We start from the raw sequence: 18,898 nt of genomic DNA, 5'->3' as shown, positions 1-18,898 counted from the left end.
GACTGTTAGGTTAGGGGTTAGGGGTTAGGGTTCAGGTTAGGAGAACAAGTTGACTTGTTTCTATGTTACTTATAGTCAGTATAATATCTGTTGGGGGACAAACAATAAAGTGTTAGCAGATATTAAGCAGACAGTCTACTGATACTCTAATGATAGTTAGTTGACATGTAGCGGCAAAGTTACTTATAGTTAGTTGAATGTCTAAAGTGGACTATCAAAATAAAGTGTTACCAAAGAAAATGATACAGGTTTGTAGGAACATGATGGAATAAACTTGGGAAATGAGGGAATAAAAAAGAAAGCATTAATTGATTTGATCAAACAGCATCAGTATTTTTATGTGTCTGGGGTGACCTTACCTAACGCCTTGTCAACACACTTGAATTTACTCGGTGTGCAGATAACAGCATCACCTGTAGAGAGATATTTGATGTGTGAAAAATGTGACCAACTACAGTATGAACTAAGCTTGTTTCCACCACGGAATAAAAAAATGAAAACCAAAATTGCAACCTTTAATTTCACAATAGTGATGTTAAAAACTTGCAATTTCGACTTTATTTCTCGCAACGGTGAGTTTATATTTAAACTTGGAATTGTGAGAAAACAAAAGTTCACAACAGGATTTGTGAGAGAACGCAAAAATCTTTCCCTGCAAAATTCAGCCATCTACTTGAGATCAATTTATATTATAAAGCTTGTTTTGAGGAACATTGGTAGCTCGTTGTCTTACTATGTTTGGAAATATAGGTGCCATTTGTGTTTTAACAACATTTAGCTCATGAGTTATTGATCCAGGAAGTTCGAATCTGTGAATATATTGACAACTTTACTGAACTCCTTGAATTCTGCCAGTGAGACATTAAACAGGAATTATCTTTGCGAGAGAAAGCAAAAGATTTGAAAATGATTTTTTTACTCCCATCCCAGACATGGTGGAAAAAATATGGGATGGGAGGAAAAAAGCTTTGCGTTCGATCACAAAGATATTTGCGTTCTATCGCAAAACCTTTGCATTCTCTCAAAACTTATTCAGACAAACACTTCCTGTTTAATGTCCCACTGGCAGTGTTTCATACAGCTCCGTACGTTAACAATGGAGTGGTTTATAGAGTTATATTTTGAACTTGGACTAAAATATAATGAAATATGGTCAATGCTTAAAGGGGTGGTATAATTCCCTTTTCACAAAATGTAAAATAAATCTCTGATGTCTCCAGAGTGTGTATGTGAAGTTTTAGCTCAAAATACCCCACAGATATTTTTATATAGCATTTTAAACTTTTCACTTTTTGAGGGTTAGCAAAAACGCACGTTTTGTGTTTGCCCCTTTAAATGCAAATGAGCTGCAGCTGCCGACACAGTGGGCGGAGTTTCAATAGTGCGTTCAAGACTGCTGCTCCGATTACCTCACGCAGGCACACGCTAAAATGTCCGAAACTGTACTGCTTTAAACCAGAGTCAGACAAAGATGGTGAGACTAAGAAGAACTCTGAAAGGTTAGTTGATGAATTTATGTTCCTGATGTAGAGTAACTATCTTCAATTAGCATATTCTGTCAGGATAATCTAAAAATCACTTGTATATGAACTGTTGTGAGATGCTCACAGAGTGAGTGACTTTCTATTGCATGTGAAAAGACGGATGCTACAGTTTGAGCAGACTCACACAATGTGCTTGACTACAACAGCTCTTTCTTATGTAAAGGTTTATGTAAATTTTATTAGGTTTTTATTAGTAACTTTATTAGTAATTATTAGTAAAACACTAACCCAGGAGGAAGCTTGTGTAGTCCCTACCGGCCGTTTGTTGTAGTCCTTAAAAAAAAAACGATTTCTTTAAAAGCAAATATCTCCATTTCTTTGAACTTTGAGCGTTGTAACTTTGCAGATGTTGTTTATGCTCAAACAGCAACATTACACACTAACTGAAGTTAGAAAATTGAAATCATAATCAACCACCCCTTTAAAGGGGTCATGAACTGGCTTTTTACATTTTATTATGTTGTTGTCTGAGGTCAACTTATGACGTTTGCTTGGTTTTTGCATTCAAAAACATCAAAATGAAAAAGTAATAGGCTATTTTGTACCCTAGTTTTAAGCCTACCTGAAAAACACTGGGTTTTTATGGGCGTCTAGCACTGAAGACTTGTAAATAAACGCCTTCTGCTGTGAGTGGATAACAGTTTTGCATATTATAATGAGTCCCGTCCATGCACTTGGGGGAAATTGTTTTGAAAACGGACGTTATTTGACATTTCCAGTCAGATGTCAAATAGACGTTTAGAAGATGTCTTTAAGATGTAATGATTTAGAATGCATGTTAAACAGACATCTTCTAAACATCTATTTGACATCTGATAGGAAACGACGTATTGCAGATGAGCAAACACTCTTAAAAATACATCTTCCAGAAGGAAAAATCAAATCAAATAGACTTGTGCTATCTGGGGAGTGGAACGTCATTAAAAATAAAGTTTATTAATGCAGTCTTATTGGAATCCAGAGGAAGAATATGCAGCCACTGTCAATTTTGATTTTTCAATTCATCACCCCTTTAACTCAATGATTTTAACTCAAGGAGTTCAGTAAAGTTGACAATATATTCACAAATTCAAACTTTCCCGATCAATAACTCTTGAGCTAAACGTTGTTTTGACGCAAATGACACCTATTTCCAATCATAGGAACGTAGCAATGAGCTACAACCAAATTTTCCTCAAAACTATCTCGTGGCTGAGAGACAAGTCCGAAAGGGAAAATTGCATATTTTCCAGATATGCAATTCTGAGAAAAAAGTCCTAATTAGATATAAACTCGCAATTGCGTGTTTAGAAAGCCATAGTGAAACCAGGAATGTCAGGATGCAGCTGGCAGCTGCCAATCTGTCAGCAGCATTAAGAAGAATTATATGCTGAACTGTGAGGTGGCGCGATAAGTACCAACACGGCACATTTGTTCTTACTGATACAGACAGATTTTATGACAACTCTCCCACTTATATACAACACGCACCTGGCATATGCACCATCCTGCAGTTGCACTCTCTCTGCACCTGCGTGCTCTCACAGTGCAGTCTGCAAGCACTGACGCTGTAAGTGTCGTATCCTGGGATCACAGGCTCAGATGAAGCCCGGCAGTTTCCCCACGGCTGTGGCAGGTACGTCAGCTAGAAAAACAGCAGACGTTAAAAGAGAGTCTCTGTCTCTGCTTCTTTGTCAGCTTGAGTGCACCCTAGCAGTGAAATACTTGACACATTCAGTCTCAATTAGAAAACATTCCAGTTAGCCTTTAAGTCTTTGCGACTTTTTGTGAAATAGCTCCTAATTAAAAAATGTCTGAAATTCAAGAGTTTAGAACAGCCTTGGTATTGAATTCAGACCTATTATAATTTTTGTGCCAACAGGAGTATGTTTTTTCTTTTTTTTAACTCCAGTTAAACTTACCCTCTGTTCCTGACAAGAAACAAATGTCTGGAATCCTGGAGAGACCCCAAAGCCCAGCTGGTGGATGTAAGGGGGTTCGTTCGGACTATGAATCTGAACCCGAATACCTGCCTCCAGCGTCGTCTCGTCTGAAGATGGACAGATTGTATATGGGTAAAACATTACATTTGACAGACACTGTATTTGTTTGCAAATCCGCTCTGCTTTGGGGTCCCGTTAAACCTGTTGGGGTTTATTTTGCGATTACAACCAGCTAGCTGGACATTATCCTACTTATTGCATGACTACTCAACAAATACGCGTAATTATGTTACCTCTAATTTTAAACACTACCTTTCAAAAGTTTTGGGGTCAGTAATATTTTTTTAAAGGTCCCATGACATGCTTCTTTTTGTAGGCTTTGATATAGGCCTTAGTGGTCCCTAGTATTGTATCCGAAATCCTTTTCCCAAAATTCAGCCTTGGTACAGAATTATAGTGCCGTTTCTGGGTCTGTAGCTTTAAATGCTAATGAGGAGGAGAAAGGAGGGGCAAGGTGTACGGTGGGTGTGGCCTTGACCATCTTGCAGCAACCTTACCATGCATGTTTACATTGGATATATACAGTCTGTATACGTTACTTTATTTGGATGGTTTACGTATGCTGTTAGTTATTATCATGTAGCTAATGCTCGCCTACTGTTGCCTTTTCATGTTGCTCTGATTTTCTATCGTTTTAAACCCATTTATATTAGTAATATTTGTAGTTTAGATAAGACTGTAATGTGGCTTATGTTTTTAATGACCAAGTTGAATCCATGTCCTCGTAAATTGAAGTCATGTTACACATAACCAATGATTTACTCCTCAAGAGTTAACTCTACACAACACCTGCATATGCATGCATATATATATATATATATATACACCAGCACCAGTATATTAGTCAGATCTCTGCCATTATTACATGTACCTTTTTAAAATAAAATTAACCCTCTGGTTCCTCTGGGCTTTGTTGAAGGAAGTAAAAAAATACTCCTGTGTTCATTTGTACATTCTATTATTGAGCAACGGCCATGCTTCGCTCGTTCACGCCATGATGTCTCTCGAGGAAAAACTCAAATCGCACTTGTGCGTTTCGTAGCTAATTTGGGCAGGTGAAATTCTCTGTGTGGGAAAAGCAGAGAAAGGGGAGGTAACCTTTCCCTGTATGATGTCATATGGGGAAGATTGAAGATCAGCCCATCTGAGCTTTCATTTTCTCAAAGGCAGAGAAAGATCATATTAATGTTAAAAAACCTCAGAAAGTGAAAATTTCATGTCATGGGACCTTTAAAGGGCTCGTATTATGGATTTTTGAAGATGACCTTTCATGTAGTGTGAATGAAAACATCCTGCAAAGTTTTTAATCTGAAAGTGCACCGTATATAAAGTTATTGTTAGTGGTGCACGATATATCGGCCGCTGATATTACATCGGCCGATTTGGTCAATTTTTTACACATCGGTATCGTTCCGATGTCAAAATAGGGCCGATGTGAACAGGCCGATGATCATTCCCTGTGTATTTGACGTGCATGGGGGCGGGGATGTTTGTTTTTGCACGCGTATTAAAAGCGCAAATGCGTTTAAACATCAAGCGCACGAAGACTGGAACTGGTGAGCTGTTTTCTGCCAGCCTTCCTAATGCGTATTTTTGTCCCGCCAAAGCCATATTTGACCGGTAAGTGATGTAGATGAGTGACTGCTGCGCTTGTTTAACTGAGGGAGCGAGAGTGAAAGCACCGGTTCCGCGCGCCGTCTTCAAAATGTCTTTCGCTTGTTTAACTGAGGGAACAAGAGTGAAAGCACCGGTCACGCGCGCCGTCTTCAAAATGTCTTTCGCTTGTTTAACGGAGGGAACAAGAGTGAAAGCACCGGTCACGCCCGCCGTCTTCAAAATGTCTTGCTCTCTCTCCCCCTCGCGCATGTTTATGAATTGAGTTGACTGAATATCTTTGAGAATACACGATGGTAAAAGGTCGGAAGACCGAAGTTTTTTTTCTTCTGAACTACTGGTTGTGAATTGTGAAACCACACTTTCAATAAACAAAAAAAACAAAAAAATCTATAGTGTTGATGAAATGTTTTCTGTGTCGACTGTCGAGACCATAGACTGTAAAAATAGGTCGAGACAAATCTCGTACGATGTTCTAAACTGCCTGGATATCACACAACGTGTGCCGTGGTTCCGTTAATGACACGTCCAATTCGCGAACTAATGACTCCTTTGAACCGATTCACTTTAATAAATGGTTAAAACAACTGATCTGTCCAACACTGAGCTCAAGAGACATAAATCGGAAACACTTTACAATAAGGTTCCATTAATAAATGGTTTTAATAAATGGAACCTTATTGTAAAGTGTAAGGTTAAAAGATTAATAGAATGTTAACAAATTTTGTTAACATTCTATTAATATTAGTTTCTGCGGATTTACTCCATGACAAAACTACCCCAGTCATTCTAGAATGATTCATTCTTTCCAAATAGAGCAATTCAAGTAATCTGGTGAAATTGTTTTTATATCACAATATATATCGCAGAAAAATAAAATATCACAATGTAATTTTTTACCAATATCGTGCAGCCCTAATCCTCGCTATGTGTTTTCTATACAGGGATATCGATATCGGTAAATATCGGTATCGGCCATAACAGCAATGTTAATATCGGTTATCGGTATCGGCCACAAATTTTCACATCGGTGCATCACTAGTTATTGTCTTTCAAAAGTAAGAGCCGACTCAGAGTCGATGAAATGAACCGTTTTTCAAATGAGTCATAAGCTGTTTCGTCATGACATCAAGACTAAACATTAGAATATTGCCCGCGCACTTGTGTGCCCAGACACCAGGGAAAACTTGAACCGCAAACCGGCAGTTGGTTCCTGTGGATACTGGATAGCATCATGTCGAGAAGACCCTGTGCTTTTCACTGCCCAAGGACGAGCATGTGAAGTATCAGTGGTGAAAATGAATCTTTACCACAATATCACAGCATTAAAATCCTTAACGTTTGCTGTGTTCCCTTTATTTTACTGATAACTGTTTCTCAAATCTCAGAGTTAAATGCAGGATTCACAAACCACTTCCTCTTGAAAGATGGTGTTCAAAATACTTAGTTTTGAGGTTGATATTTTGATATTGTCTCCTGCTAACTAGATAACTCTTGTTATCAATATCTTACTGAAATACTTATGCTAAGCAGCTGTGGGCCACTATTAACTAAAACTGTGTCTATTAATGCATATTATCTGTCATTCTCACTACTTAACGGAAAGATTAAGCATGGAGCAAGATTTGTTTTACCAACGTTTATGTTGCTTCAGTCATTACCGCTAGATACACACTATACACTGCATACATGCACTGTTATTGATACAGTTTCCACATGTTCATCGCAATATATTAGAAAAATACTCATTAAATAAATAAGTACAAGTAAAATAATCGGTTTGTTGATGGACATGCTGGCGGTGAGGTAGCAAACTGAGTAGCATATCACTGAGAAGCGTCCTGCTCAAGTTGTCCTTGCGATGGAGGTTCAGGTTTAATGAATAGTTCTTCCAATGTTCCGTCTTTGGACTCGCTCTCGGTACAATATGGTACAATCATTGTCATTGTTTGTTAGTCTTTTTAGTTTACGGTGTAGGAAGCCTCAAGAAAAGCAGAGTTGATGGGCATTTTTCAAACCAGTCACAACAGACTGAGCTGTCTAGCCAATCAGAACAGAGTAGCTCGCAGAAAGGAGGGATTTAGAGAGATTGATTTATCTGACGAGTCGCTTGAGAATCATTGAAAATGTGGTGATGTGCAAATATATATTGCAATGCATTTTTGTGTTGTTTCTTTTTTGGAAAATGCACATTACGTAATTTGTACAGACTCATTAGAGGGTGAAAACAACGCAGGCTTGGAGGCAATGGAGGCTTGATCTGAACATGTTACATCTCTGGTTTTGTATGCATAAAGAATGATTGAGCTAGCCATTTGGTTTCAGTTTCTATAGGCTCTTAAACAGACACGCGCTCTCGTCGGTCTTAGAGGGTTAATCATACAAAACAGTCTTCTTTGAAACAATATTACAGTAGCATAATTCCTAAAGTCATTCAAGGTCATTTACACTACACTCTCAGAAAAAAAGGTACGAAAGCTGTCACTGGGGCTGTACCTTTTCAAAAGGTACACTTTTGTCCATTTTAGGTAATAATTTGTACATTTTATGTGCTATTATATACATTTTATGTGCTAATATGTACATTTTTGGTGCTAATATGTACATTTCAGGTGCTAATATGCACATTTCAGGTACTAATATGTACATTTTAGGTGTTAATATGTACATTTTATGTGCTAATATGTAAATTTGTGGTGCTAATATGTACATTTCAGGTACTAATATGTACATTTTAAGTGTTGATAAGTACATTTTAGGTGCTAATATGTACATTTCAGGTACTAATATGTACAGTTTAAGTGTTGATATGTTCATTTTAGGTGCTAATATGTACCATTAAGGTACCAATATGCACCCCTAAGGGATAAAAGTGTACCTTTTGAAAAGGTACAGCCCCAGTGACAGCTTTTGAGAGTGATCTATAACTGAGGCGCAAAATAGCAGCAATTGCATTAGTCACTCACTGGTTTCTCTCCAGATGGGCAGATACTCGTCCTGTTGAATATCCAGCATCAGCTCGAGGCCGTTTCCAGCGCCGCCTTGCCTCACCCGCTTGGGTGATGTCTTGTTTCCATTAAATGTGTAACATTTCCCATACCGTGTATAAACCTGTAGACCACAAAACAAACATGTATTAGACATGTTTGCACTATTGAAATTTCATTTCTATACCTGCACTCCTCAGCTTAGCCCTCTTTACACCCACCAAGATCTTCATTTGAAGGTGCTACTAAAATCTTCATCAGATTTCATAACCATACCAAAACCTCATGATGTATCCATTATTGAAGCAGCTGCGTCAATTTTCGCTGGACAAAAACGCCATCGCAATGTGAATGGAACGGAAGGCCAAATATATAGAAATGGTTGCGATTTCAAATGAAACCGGATAACCAGCAGGGCTCAAATAGCACATTAGGGAACTCCAGATTACTGCGACTCATTTTCTGAACTTGAAGAAGAGCTATGAAGCTGCTCCCCCAAGGAATCCCTCCAGCGCCTTTTATTCAACCCTCCACCTACGTTTTCCTCTCTCTCTCTTGATGACAAAAATAAATAGTGAACTTCCGTACTCCCACATCACACCACTGCTACACTTTCTTTTCTGGCTCCCTATAACTGTTAGAATCAAGTTCAAAACAAGGCCGTACACAACATAGCAACATAAAGGCAGTCAAAGGTCAAGCTCCTTCATTTATCCAATCCATGCAGACCAACAACTCAATTTTTATCTTGTATTTTTTTCTTTATATTTGTATAAGAAGCACTTCTTTTCCAACAGATTGCATTCTAAATTCCATGCATGGCATGTGTTGATAACAATGGTCTTGTACGCGATGTAAAAGCAATATTGTAAGTTGCCCTAGAGAACAGCATCTGCTAAATGCTTTGAATGTAAATGTAAGAGAACACCTTTCCTTCTTCAAAAGACCACTTTAGTCTCTTGAAATAGCTTTTACATTGTACAAAATTGTCACTCAAGGACAGATTTTCAGATAAACAAAGATGTAAGACATCAATTATGTTATATCTACCTAGTTTTGCAGCAATTTTGCCATGCTGGTTATTGTTTTTGAGGTTTTTTTTTTTTTTTCAATCCATGAAACCTCTCCCTTAGAGAAAATAAATCAGAAAAACAAATCAGAATCCTTCCCACAAATCATCCTGATAACAGACATGGAGGTGGAAAAGTCTGATATGACCAAAGAAAACTATTATGTAAATGTACACAAACATTGTGTGTAGAGAACATGACTAATAGACCAGTAAGAACAAATACAGATAGACAGCCTTTTGAAGTTTAATAATCACATTAGGCATTATAGCAATTTTTGTTTTTTTTTCCATCTCCAAATTTAAAGGGGTCATGACATCTATTGTTTTATTATAATTTTAATGGGTTCCTTGAAATTCACTTTTTTACACGTGAATGAGTGGTGAGAAACAGCGAGAACCAGATGATGGTGAGAGGATGGTGACTTGTTGACTGATGATGGTGGCTTAGCTGATGAAGACTGAAGTGGATTCTCTGTGCAGGTGACAAGTGAACAAGAAGTCAGGAGATCTGGATCAGGAGGACAGATGACAGACGACTGGAAGACTGGAAGAAGACTAGAAGCTTGATGAGACGAATCACAGGTTTGAATTTTTTACTTTGAACTTTGAAAAAAGTTTCTGTCAAATTGCAGCTTATTTTCATTATAAACAGTTCTTCTTCAGGGTTATTTAAAGGACAGGAAAGATAAACTTAACCTAAGGTTTATTCTAAAGGTCAGGAAAAGAGCCTCTGTGCAAAAAAAAAAAAAAAAAAACTTTTATAAATGATATTCTCTCTCTCTCTCTCTCTTTCTCTCTCATTTATGCACAGATGAATGTGAGATGAATATTTCATGAGTAATCTGCTAAGTGGATAGAGGTAACATGTGCATGTATTCCAAAAGTTCATGTTCAAAGAAAATAGAGAGAAATAAAACTAGAGAGAGATTAAGAAAGAGAGCATGACAATGCGTGTGTATATGTTCTTACATTAATTCTTTCTGACAGCAGATATGTGTAGCCTTTAATTGTGCCTGTGGCAACGCTTGTTATTGTTACTGAGCGATTTTCCTTTCGGGTGTTTGTAAAGGTGCTGTGGACGATAACTACATATCACAACACAAACGTGTCACTACACACCTCAAAGTGCACAACAATCCCTCAGCTTCCAAAGCCTAGTCTGCCTTGTTTTTTGAGTCCTAACAACACAAATATTTAGGTCTAAATTTAAGATTTATGTAATCGAATTGCATGTTCCATCCATTCCATCCACTAGCCTAGTAAACCTGATGTTATGCGTATTTGTCAGTGTTTGTCAGCCATATACGTAATTAAAAGAAGTAAGATAAGATATCCAAATCCAAAACACAACTTCAACGTAACCATAACCTCTGGTACCATTTACTATGCTGTAATATGTAGTACTGTTATGGACTGTAGATCATTTTTATTTAAGCAAGTTTTGTCCTGTTTTCATGACAACTTAGTGTTGCTATCTGTCACGTACTGCTTAGAGACAAGAAGGTTGAGGACCCAAATGCGCTGATTTCACGCAGCTGTCATTTTGAAACATTTTGAAAACCGGAAGTGACACTTGTCACTTTCATAATCATATGAGAGTTGCGAATGCAATGGCGTATTGTTGTGTTTAATGTAGAAATTTGTTATTCTAAAAATGTACATACATTTATTTCATAGTTTAGACTATATACAGTGAAATGTATAGATTTATAAAAAAAATGTGTATATATATATAGTATATATATATATATATATATATATTCAGAACATAAAAAAGAAGCAGGAACGAAAAATATGTATACCCTAACATTTGATTACTTTATTTGATTACTTTATTAATCCCCAGGGGGGAAATTTATAACTATAATTTATAACATCTAATAGTTTAAATCGTGGCAGCAGCTTCAGGTTGGTAGTCCAAGACATTGTTGTCTATCTGTACTTCTGGGATTCCTCATATTGGAGCCTAACTTTCGATTTCAAAATGGCAGCTGTATGAAATCAGCGTATTGAAAGGGTAATCCACAATCGTAGCCTAAAACAGACAAGAGTTCAGTGCACAGTAAATCAGTTCAATCAAACAAACAAATGGAAAACCAGGACACAGGCAGATATCAAGAACCATGAACAAAGAAAACTGTGGATTTGCTCAGAAATACCAGTATAAACACTAAACAAGACATCGCAGGGAATGACAGAAAGAACCAGGCTTATATAGAGTGAGCAAACGAGAAAATGAGAAACAGGTGAAAACCATGAGTGCTTATGAGTCCAGGCAGAGGATTATGGGAGATGTAGTTTGCAAGGGAATGGCAGTCTGTTGTGGAGTGCTCACAAGGATACTCCAGCTGGTGAGCGTAACACTGTCAATGAATAACTACACAGAAACAAATGAGTAACACAATATTAACATTCACACACACACACACACACACACACACACACACACACACATAAAAAAACCTTAGTCACTGTTACTATAATCTTCACTTTAGAATTAATTATACATTATGAATTATTCGCATGAATTGTTAACCTGTAGTATTTTTAGTAGTTCTCTGGGAGGTATGATAAAAAAAAAATTGTATAATTGATTAGCTAATAGTGAACTACTTGCTATTACTGTGCTACTAAGTAATTTGCCGATCAGAGTTTCTTGTTTAATAATAGTCTTGCCAAAATTAAACCTAGGCTCTTTTTGTTAATCTATCCGAGTCAAACTTTCCTGTAAAAGTATAATTAGAATGGAAACGCTACTTTTAAGATTGACCATATTTTCGTTTTACTGTACGTCAAATTGCATTTTGAATGGGAGTGCTTGGGGCACTTCTATGATAGCATTAAAATCGCTATTTTTAAAACACTAAGAAGGCCCGACACAACATAAAACTGTGCTCGAAGTATCACCAGGGGCTCTACACATGAACTTGAGCATTGACTATCTTGTTTGTGCACACAAAATTTACTAAAAAGAAAGATTTTGAAGGTGAACACATGGATTCACAGGGCACTAACATTGCCAGTAGGCATCATTAGCTCATTTTAGTGTTCTTTTCTTGGGACATGATGCAGGGCAGGAGTTCATCCAAAAATGAAAATTCTCAGCAATCATTTAGCTACTCACTCTCATTCTGTTCCAAAACCATTAGACTTCATCTTCAAAACACAAATGAAGATGTTTTTAATGAAACCTGCATGAGGGATTTCTGTCCCTCCATTAAAAGTCCAAAACGTTGATGCATAAAATATCGTAAAAGAAATCATGAAAAAAAAATAAGGTTTGTTCAAGCAAGTATGGCTGAGTTTTCCATTTACCAAGCCTACTACATTAAATGTTGCTTTTTTTCTTCAGATGACTTTAATTAAACAGCTTGATTCATGTGGACTGCTTTCACAATGTCTTTATAAACACTCATTTACAGGTTTAATAAAATAAATATTACATTCCTTTATTAATTAGCCAACATCGAGAAACTAAGAAAATTCGAAAAACAAAGAAATGGCGATTTCATATAGCCTTGGTCCAAACATCCTCCGAAAACAGTTAAACAACAACCACAGGGATGTACACATATCCACAGCCATGCGGTCTTGCCTCAGGTTTTCTGCTCCAGTGATCTGAACAACTGTAATGAAATAGTAGTTCCGTTCCGTGTTCTCTGAAACCCTCAACAGACAGAGATATGTTCACCAACTGCTTGACTGCCCACAAATTTGTGGAGAGAGACACGTTATTAAGCCCTGTGATTCTAAAAGAACTTCTTTCTTTCTCTCTTTCCCCTGCTAACGTATAAGAGTCACGGGGATGCCAGAAGGCACCAAAACAAAAGCATTCATCACCATTCACAGCCTCAGTTGGATGCACACTAAGGTACAGACCCAATTTACCATGATGAAAATGAATGTGGATCTGCAATCAAAGTTTAGATTTGTGAATGTTCTCGGCCATGCGGTAGTTTTGTAGTGGAAGCAGAGTGGGGTTGTACATTCACTTGATTTGACAGTCACGAGAGAAACGTGCGAGGAAATGTCTATGTATTACTAGGCGTATCTGATTAATTAAAGACTATTTTAATGAATGAACACCATTAGGCTTAAAGCTTGAATGTCTCTCTGATGGAAAAAGCTGAGGAGAACAACATACAGTAGACTGGAGGTGAACAACCTTGCGATGAAATCACTCCGTGTGTTCAATTCCAGGCTTTTCGAATGAGTCGATGGAATCGATTCCTCGACTCCATTTACTTTACTTGTGAACAGGGTAGGGAATAATACACGACTGCAGTCATTATCACACTATATTTTTTTCCCTTAAATTCCACTTTTAGTGGGACTGTCCAAATTTATGAGTATCAAGCTGAAATGAATCATGAATCAAGCTGAAATCATGAGTAGTTATCAACGTTTTACTGACAATACCTAATTCTACAGAGGTAAAAATAAAGAAGAAACAGCCGTGGTCGAAATCGAATCATTGTAAATGACAAAGTTGCCTCTGCGACATCTCATGCTCTCTGAAGCATGGTAATACCCCAGTGTCCGAATTCTTTCCTTCATTTTGTTCACTTTTTGCTGATATAGTGCACTCAACTGTCATGCTAGAGAATTAGCAAACAAGTAATAACCCGTTCTATTCTTTCTGCTGTAAGCTTCATACCCTGTGCAATCTTCATCTGATCATAAGCGATTTCGGACACAGCAACAGAGTCAACAACAAATTCCATTCCTGTTCTAGAATTGACCCCAACTCTAGGGCTATTCAGAGTTGAGGAATCAACAAAGTGTACACACACTTCCTTTCTCTGGACAATTAATTTGACCTTTTTTTAAAGTCAATTCTTCAAAGCAAACCAGTAATCAATTTCAGCACACAACTGCAGCACAAGCCTTCTGTATGGCCTCATTCTGCTTGAGTGGGCTGGCTGTCAGACATGTCTGTCCATCACACACACCATCTGTAAAGTATGTGCCTGAGAATCTGTAGATGTATATGTGTGTTTGCATTGCTTCAGGTTAGCTAACATTGACCTGCTTCATTTTCCACTTGTGTGTATACGTTCAAAGCTGAAGGTTATATGGAATCTATTCCATCGCTTTCTTGACCTCATGCTGGGGTTAATCAATGCACAACATCACACTTAATGATTGCTTGATTGATCCCCTGCTGAGGTTAAAACCTCTCTGTCTCTCTGTCATCCTGACTTACACATCACGCTGTGTTTAGCACTGCATCTGCTTGCCTTAGTATGCGCTTTATGAATTATAATACAACTACAGAAAATTCTCCTAATGATGCTGGAGGTTGTTTTGTCTTAAACAAAGTACAGATTTTAGTATATTTAGCTTTTTTTTATTTTTAGAATCACTACCATTCAAAAGTTTGGGTTTCGCGTTTTCTATTTCAATATATTTAAAAAAATCCTCCTGTGATGACAAAGCTGAATTTTCAGCAACCACTCAGTCACATGATCCTTCTGAAATAATTCCGATATGCTGATTTGGAACTAAGGTAACAATTTGCATTTTTATCAATATTGAAAACAGCTGTGCTGATTAATATTTTGTTTCAGCCCAGATTGTATGGTAATGTGAGGTGTTTACAGATCAATTCTTAAACATCCCAAAACATTTTTTTTTTCCTTGGAAAAAAACTTCTTCATGCCTTAAAATAGCTTGAATGTAACTCTACACCCTTGAGGTTCTATGAATATGCAAATTAGCACCACCTTCACTTACACCAGCTCATAGATCCACTTGTTGATGATCAAACGTTGACGTGATTGGATACAAGGTAGTTTGTGACGTCAGAAACACCATTGTTTTCAAACCGTGTTTTTGGTTCTCCTCAGTTTTAAAGTGAAAATATTCAGCAATGCGGTTGACTTGAATTGGCACATGGTTTGTCTTAAATCATTTTAAAAACATAAACAATATTAAAATATTGATTTTCACCACAGGGGGACTTAGAATATCTTGTAGTGTGTGATCAAGGGGGTAATCCATCGACTGGAAGTTGAAGCCTTGCGGGAGCTGCCATCTTGTAGCAGAACTTCACATGCGTTTGCATTCCCATTGACTCCCATTCATATTGGCATAATTTTGACAGCGAATAACTTTACATATGATCTGAGGCATTTGAAGACCCCTTTTGTCCATTATTTATTTCTAAAGAAACACGACAATGTATAAAATGCTCCATTATCTTGTAGCTTATATGTTATGGCCCCGTAGAAACAGTTTTTTGTAACTAACAATCGTTTAAGATTTACAAATTCCTGTAGCCTGAGCCCAGCTTAAAGTAAAGAGATCTTTCATCTCAACTTGACATCTGGACAACACAAACAGCATGTGCTTTTGGGTTTATTGATGTGGCAAGCAGAACGTGAGAGGTGTCGTTCATTATCATTCACGCCACCAGCCTTGCGCCGCCCTCATATCCCTCTGCCTCGTCCTGCTTGCAACAATTGACAATCATAAACTCCCATAGAAAAACTATAATGAGACGATGCAAAACACTGATGGATTATCACAATTTAATAACAAGTTGCAAATGTCTCAAACTGAGTCTAAACGCCTAATAATCAACATGTGATTAAACTTGTCTGATTGTTAATGAGTTTGTTAAGCAAGCGTGCATGTGTGTCTGTCTGTGCGTGTGTGTGTGTAGTTTATTCATCTCATGGTGGGTCTGAATTTCTCTGCATGCTCCTGTCCTAGAGCTGAATGTTTTGAAAGTGTGCTCTCATCTTGCCTTGGGCAATGTAAGACAACCTGGAACTCTAGGCAGATGTTGCATCAGAGCTGGAGGGCTTGTCTTTGGCTCATTTTTACCACTCAAAAACAGGCAGGTACAGGCAGGTTTTTCACAGTAGGCTTTATTTGCAGTATAAAACAAGTGATTTGTTATTCTGCAATTGGAAAGATGGTGAGATGTACTGAGCAAAAACACGTCAGTGCTCCACTTTGAAATCACCTGGATCTCATTCTCTTTTTTACCATCTTCTCTCTATCCATCTCTTTTTTCGGCATGTTCCTGGCCACAAAGATCAGCAATCATCTCATCTGTCAGTCTTAGCCTCAAACCTTTCATTAAAGAGATAATGCCTCATCGATTGATGTAAAGGTTAGACCTAACATTGTGTCAGTTACATCTCAATGTTTACTGCACACACTGTAGTGGAGACGAGAAAAGGGAAAAAAATAGAATTCTGCACATGTATTGTCCTGTCTGTTGGGAGCAACCATTCGGGACACTGCGCTGACAACACAGAGAATCAGCCTAGAGTCAAAAGAAATGTCAGCACTTCTGTCCTGTTGCTGGGAGAAGAGGGAATGAGATATGGAGTGAGTGCATGAATCACATCGGGACTTACATATAAAACCATAAAAGCTGTCTGTGTAGAAGATAACAAAAAAGAGAGCTCTGTATTGCTTCGACCCCTTGAAGTGAATCACATGCTCACGTCCTTCTTGTGTTGCAGAGCTCTGAACACTAAAACTGTCTGAATTTGTTTTGGTCTAAAAATGATTTCCTTCAGCAATTTAAAACCTGTCTGAACAAGAGTGTTTTCCACTACATATCAGGAAACAGATCAAAGCACCCAATGACAGTGTGGAATCTTTTGTGTTTGTGTCGTGCATAATGCGTCTGCTTGGTGACAGGTCATTTCTGTGTAATTATGACAGCTGTGGTTGGTTACAGCCATTTGGGTGACAGAGGATGTCAGCATACCGTAGCACCCGAACTGTCATATCTGTGATATAATGGGTTATCTACACTGATATCTTAGAAGGGGAGATAAAAAAGATGATGAGAAGCAGAGCACGAAGAAAACAGATAAAACAAAGTAAAGGGAAAGAAAGTAGACTTTTTAAGTACACTTTTTAAAAGACAAGATGCTCATCGTACTTACTGTAATTGACAATAACTGGCTTTTTGGTTGTATTTATCTACTTCATCAACCATTCATTATAAAAAAAGATCCCTTTATTCACTCACTACCATTCAAAAATTAGGGGTCGTTACAATGTTTCTGAAAGAAGACTGTTATGCTCACCAAGGGTGCAGATGATCAAAAATACAGTAAAGCAGTAATATTGGGAAAGATAATTACAATTTAAAATAGCTGTTTTCTATTTTAACTCTGACACTCCAGGAAGCAAATGACCAGGAGTCAGTTTCTCAAAAGCATAGTTTGCCAGTTATTGTCGCAAGTTCCGTCGTTATCAGCATATAGTTCAGCGAGTCATCGCAAAGTTGTGTGGTTGGAACGACAAGTTCGAAAACTCTCTCTTCCCAGTCCAACAGTCTAGACCCCTTGCACGACTGACTCAGGCTCTCAGGCAGACGGTAATCTACACGAGGTGTGCAAGCGAGCTGCGGCTAAACTGGGCCTAGTGTGGCCCACGGCACAGGATGTAGAAGGAGCAGATAGGGACCTTTTTGACGGAATAAGCCTACCACCTGCTCAAACCACAATGAGACAACTCCTACCCGTCGAGCAAACTCCCGACCAAGGGATGTTCTAAGCTGGAGATCCAAGGAATGGGAGATCTGGGGCTGGCTGGAAACCCAGCGATAGTGTCTTCAGTGGCCTATCACCTCCATCTGAATCGACGCTCTATTTCTGCCTCATCCCAAATTTCGCTGCAGAGCAAGATGGAGCGAGCAAGATAAAGACTTCAATTTGCCATCAAACCACCCAGGTTCAATGGTATGATCTCAGTGGCCAAGGGAGTATCAGCTCACTTCCTGCCGGCTGAGAAAGACACTCTTTTAGACAAACGAGTCATCAGAGTGGTATCAAAGTAAATGAGCTGTCAGGGTTTTTACTCCTGTTACTTTGTGATTCCAAAGAAAGGGAGCACATCTCTGCGTCCAATTTTAGATCTCAATTTGCCATGAAACCACCCAGGTTCAATGGTATGATGATCTCAGTGGCCAAGGGAGCATCAGCTCACGTCCTGCCGGCTGAGAAAGACACTCTTTTAGACAAACGAGTCATCAGAAAGGTGCCAAAGTAAGTGAGCTGTCAGGGTTTTTACTCCCGTTACTTTGCGATTCCAAAGAAAGGGAGCACTTCTATGCATCCAATTTTAGATCTCCGTGTGTTAAACAGAAGAATTCATTAAAAATGTTGACACACAAAACACTTTGTTGATCCATCCACCAGAACGATTGGTTTGTGACGATCGACCTGTCAGACGTGTATTTTCACATAGATGTTCGTATCCTTCCCCCTACTACCAAGGAGGAGAAGAGAGGAGGATCTGGGTCTCCTATGACATTATTTGAAATTTTTACTATGTGCGCTCGAAGGACTGAGGAGAACATAGCTGCCAGATGTCAAATGGGAGGAGGAAGGTCTGATACTGCTACTGCTGGAACCCCCTTCCGCCAGCACAACAGATACCTGGTCAGCTAGCACTCCTTACTACAAACAATCCTTTGAGGGAACCCGCCTAGCCATATTCCCTGGGACCTGTGGAGGCCATAGGAGAAGACATACCTGACACGGACCCCGACGCGGTTCCGAGTCTGGTTCGGGAGTCTCAAGTCCGGTGGTCCAAGAGGACCCGACTTTGGTGGTCCCAAGCCCAGTAGTCCCGGAAGACCCGATTTCAGTGGTCCCAAGCCCGGTGGTCCAGGAGGACCTGACTTCGGTGGTCCCAAGCCAAGTGGTCAAGGGGGAACTGACT

The 18,898-nt window shown here is 38.5% G+C and overlaps 1 protein-coding gene across 3 annotated transcripts in view; it reads right to left on the bottom strand.

Annotated features, from left to right (window-relative positions):
* Positions 1–18,898, bottom strand: part of asic4b (acid sensing ion channel subunit family member 4b) — a 53,969-nt gene that overhangs the window by 6,225 nt on the left and 28,846 nt on the right. For all 3 annotated transcript variants that reach the window (XM_089133885.1, XM_089133884.1, XM_039689079.2), the window contains 4 exons: positions 8,107–8,251; positions 3,446–3,573; positions 3,015–3,168; positions 360–413 (listed from right to left, as the gene is read on the bottom strand). In XM_089133885.1, coding sequence (XP_088990011.1) covers positions 360–413; positions 3,015–3,168; positions 3,446–3,573; positions 8,107–8,251 — 481 coding nt within the window. The remainder of the gene's footprint in view (positions 1–359; positions 414–3,014; positions 3,169–3,445; positions 3,574–8,106; positions 8,252–18,898) is intronic.

The sequence above is a fragment of the Pimephales promelas genome, chromosome 8, assembly GCF_988280905.1.
Source record: "Pimephales promelas chromosome 8, fPimPro1.hap1.1, whole genome shotgun sequence".
Classification (NCBI taxonomy): Eukaryota; Metazoa; Chordata; class Actinopteri; order Cypriniformes; family Leuciscidae; genus Pimephales; species Pimephales promelas.
This window is presented reverse-complemented; position numbering and strand designations above follow the sequence as displayed.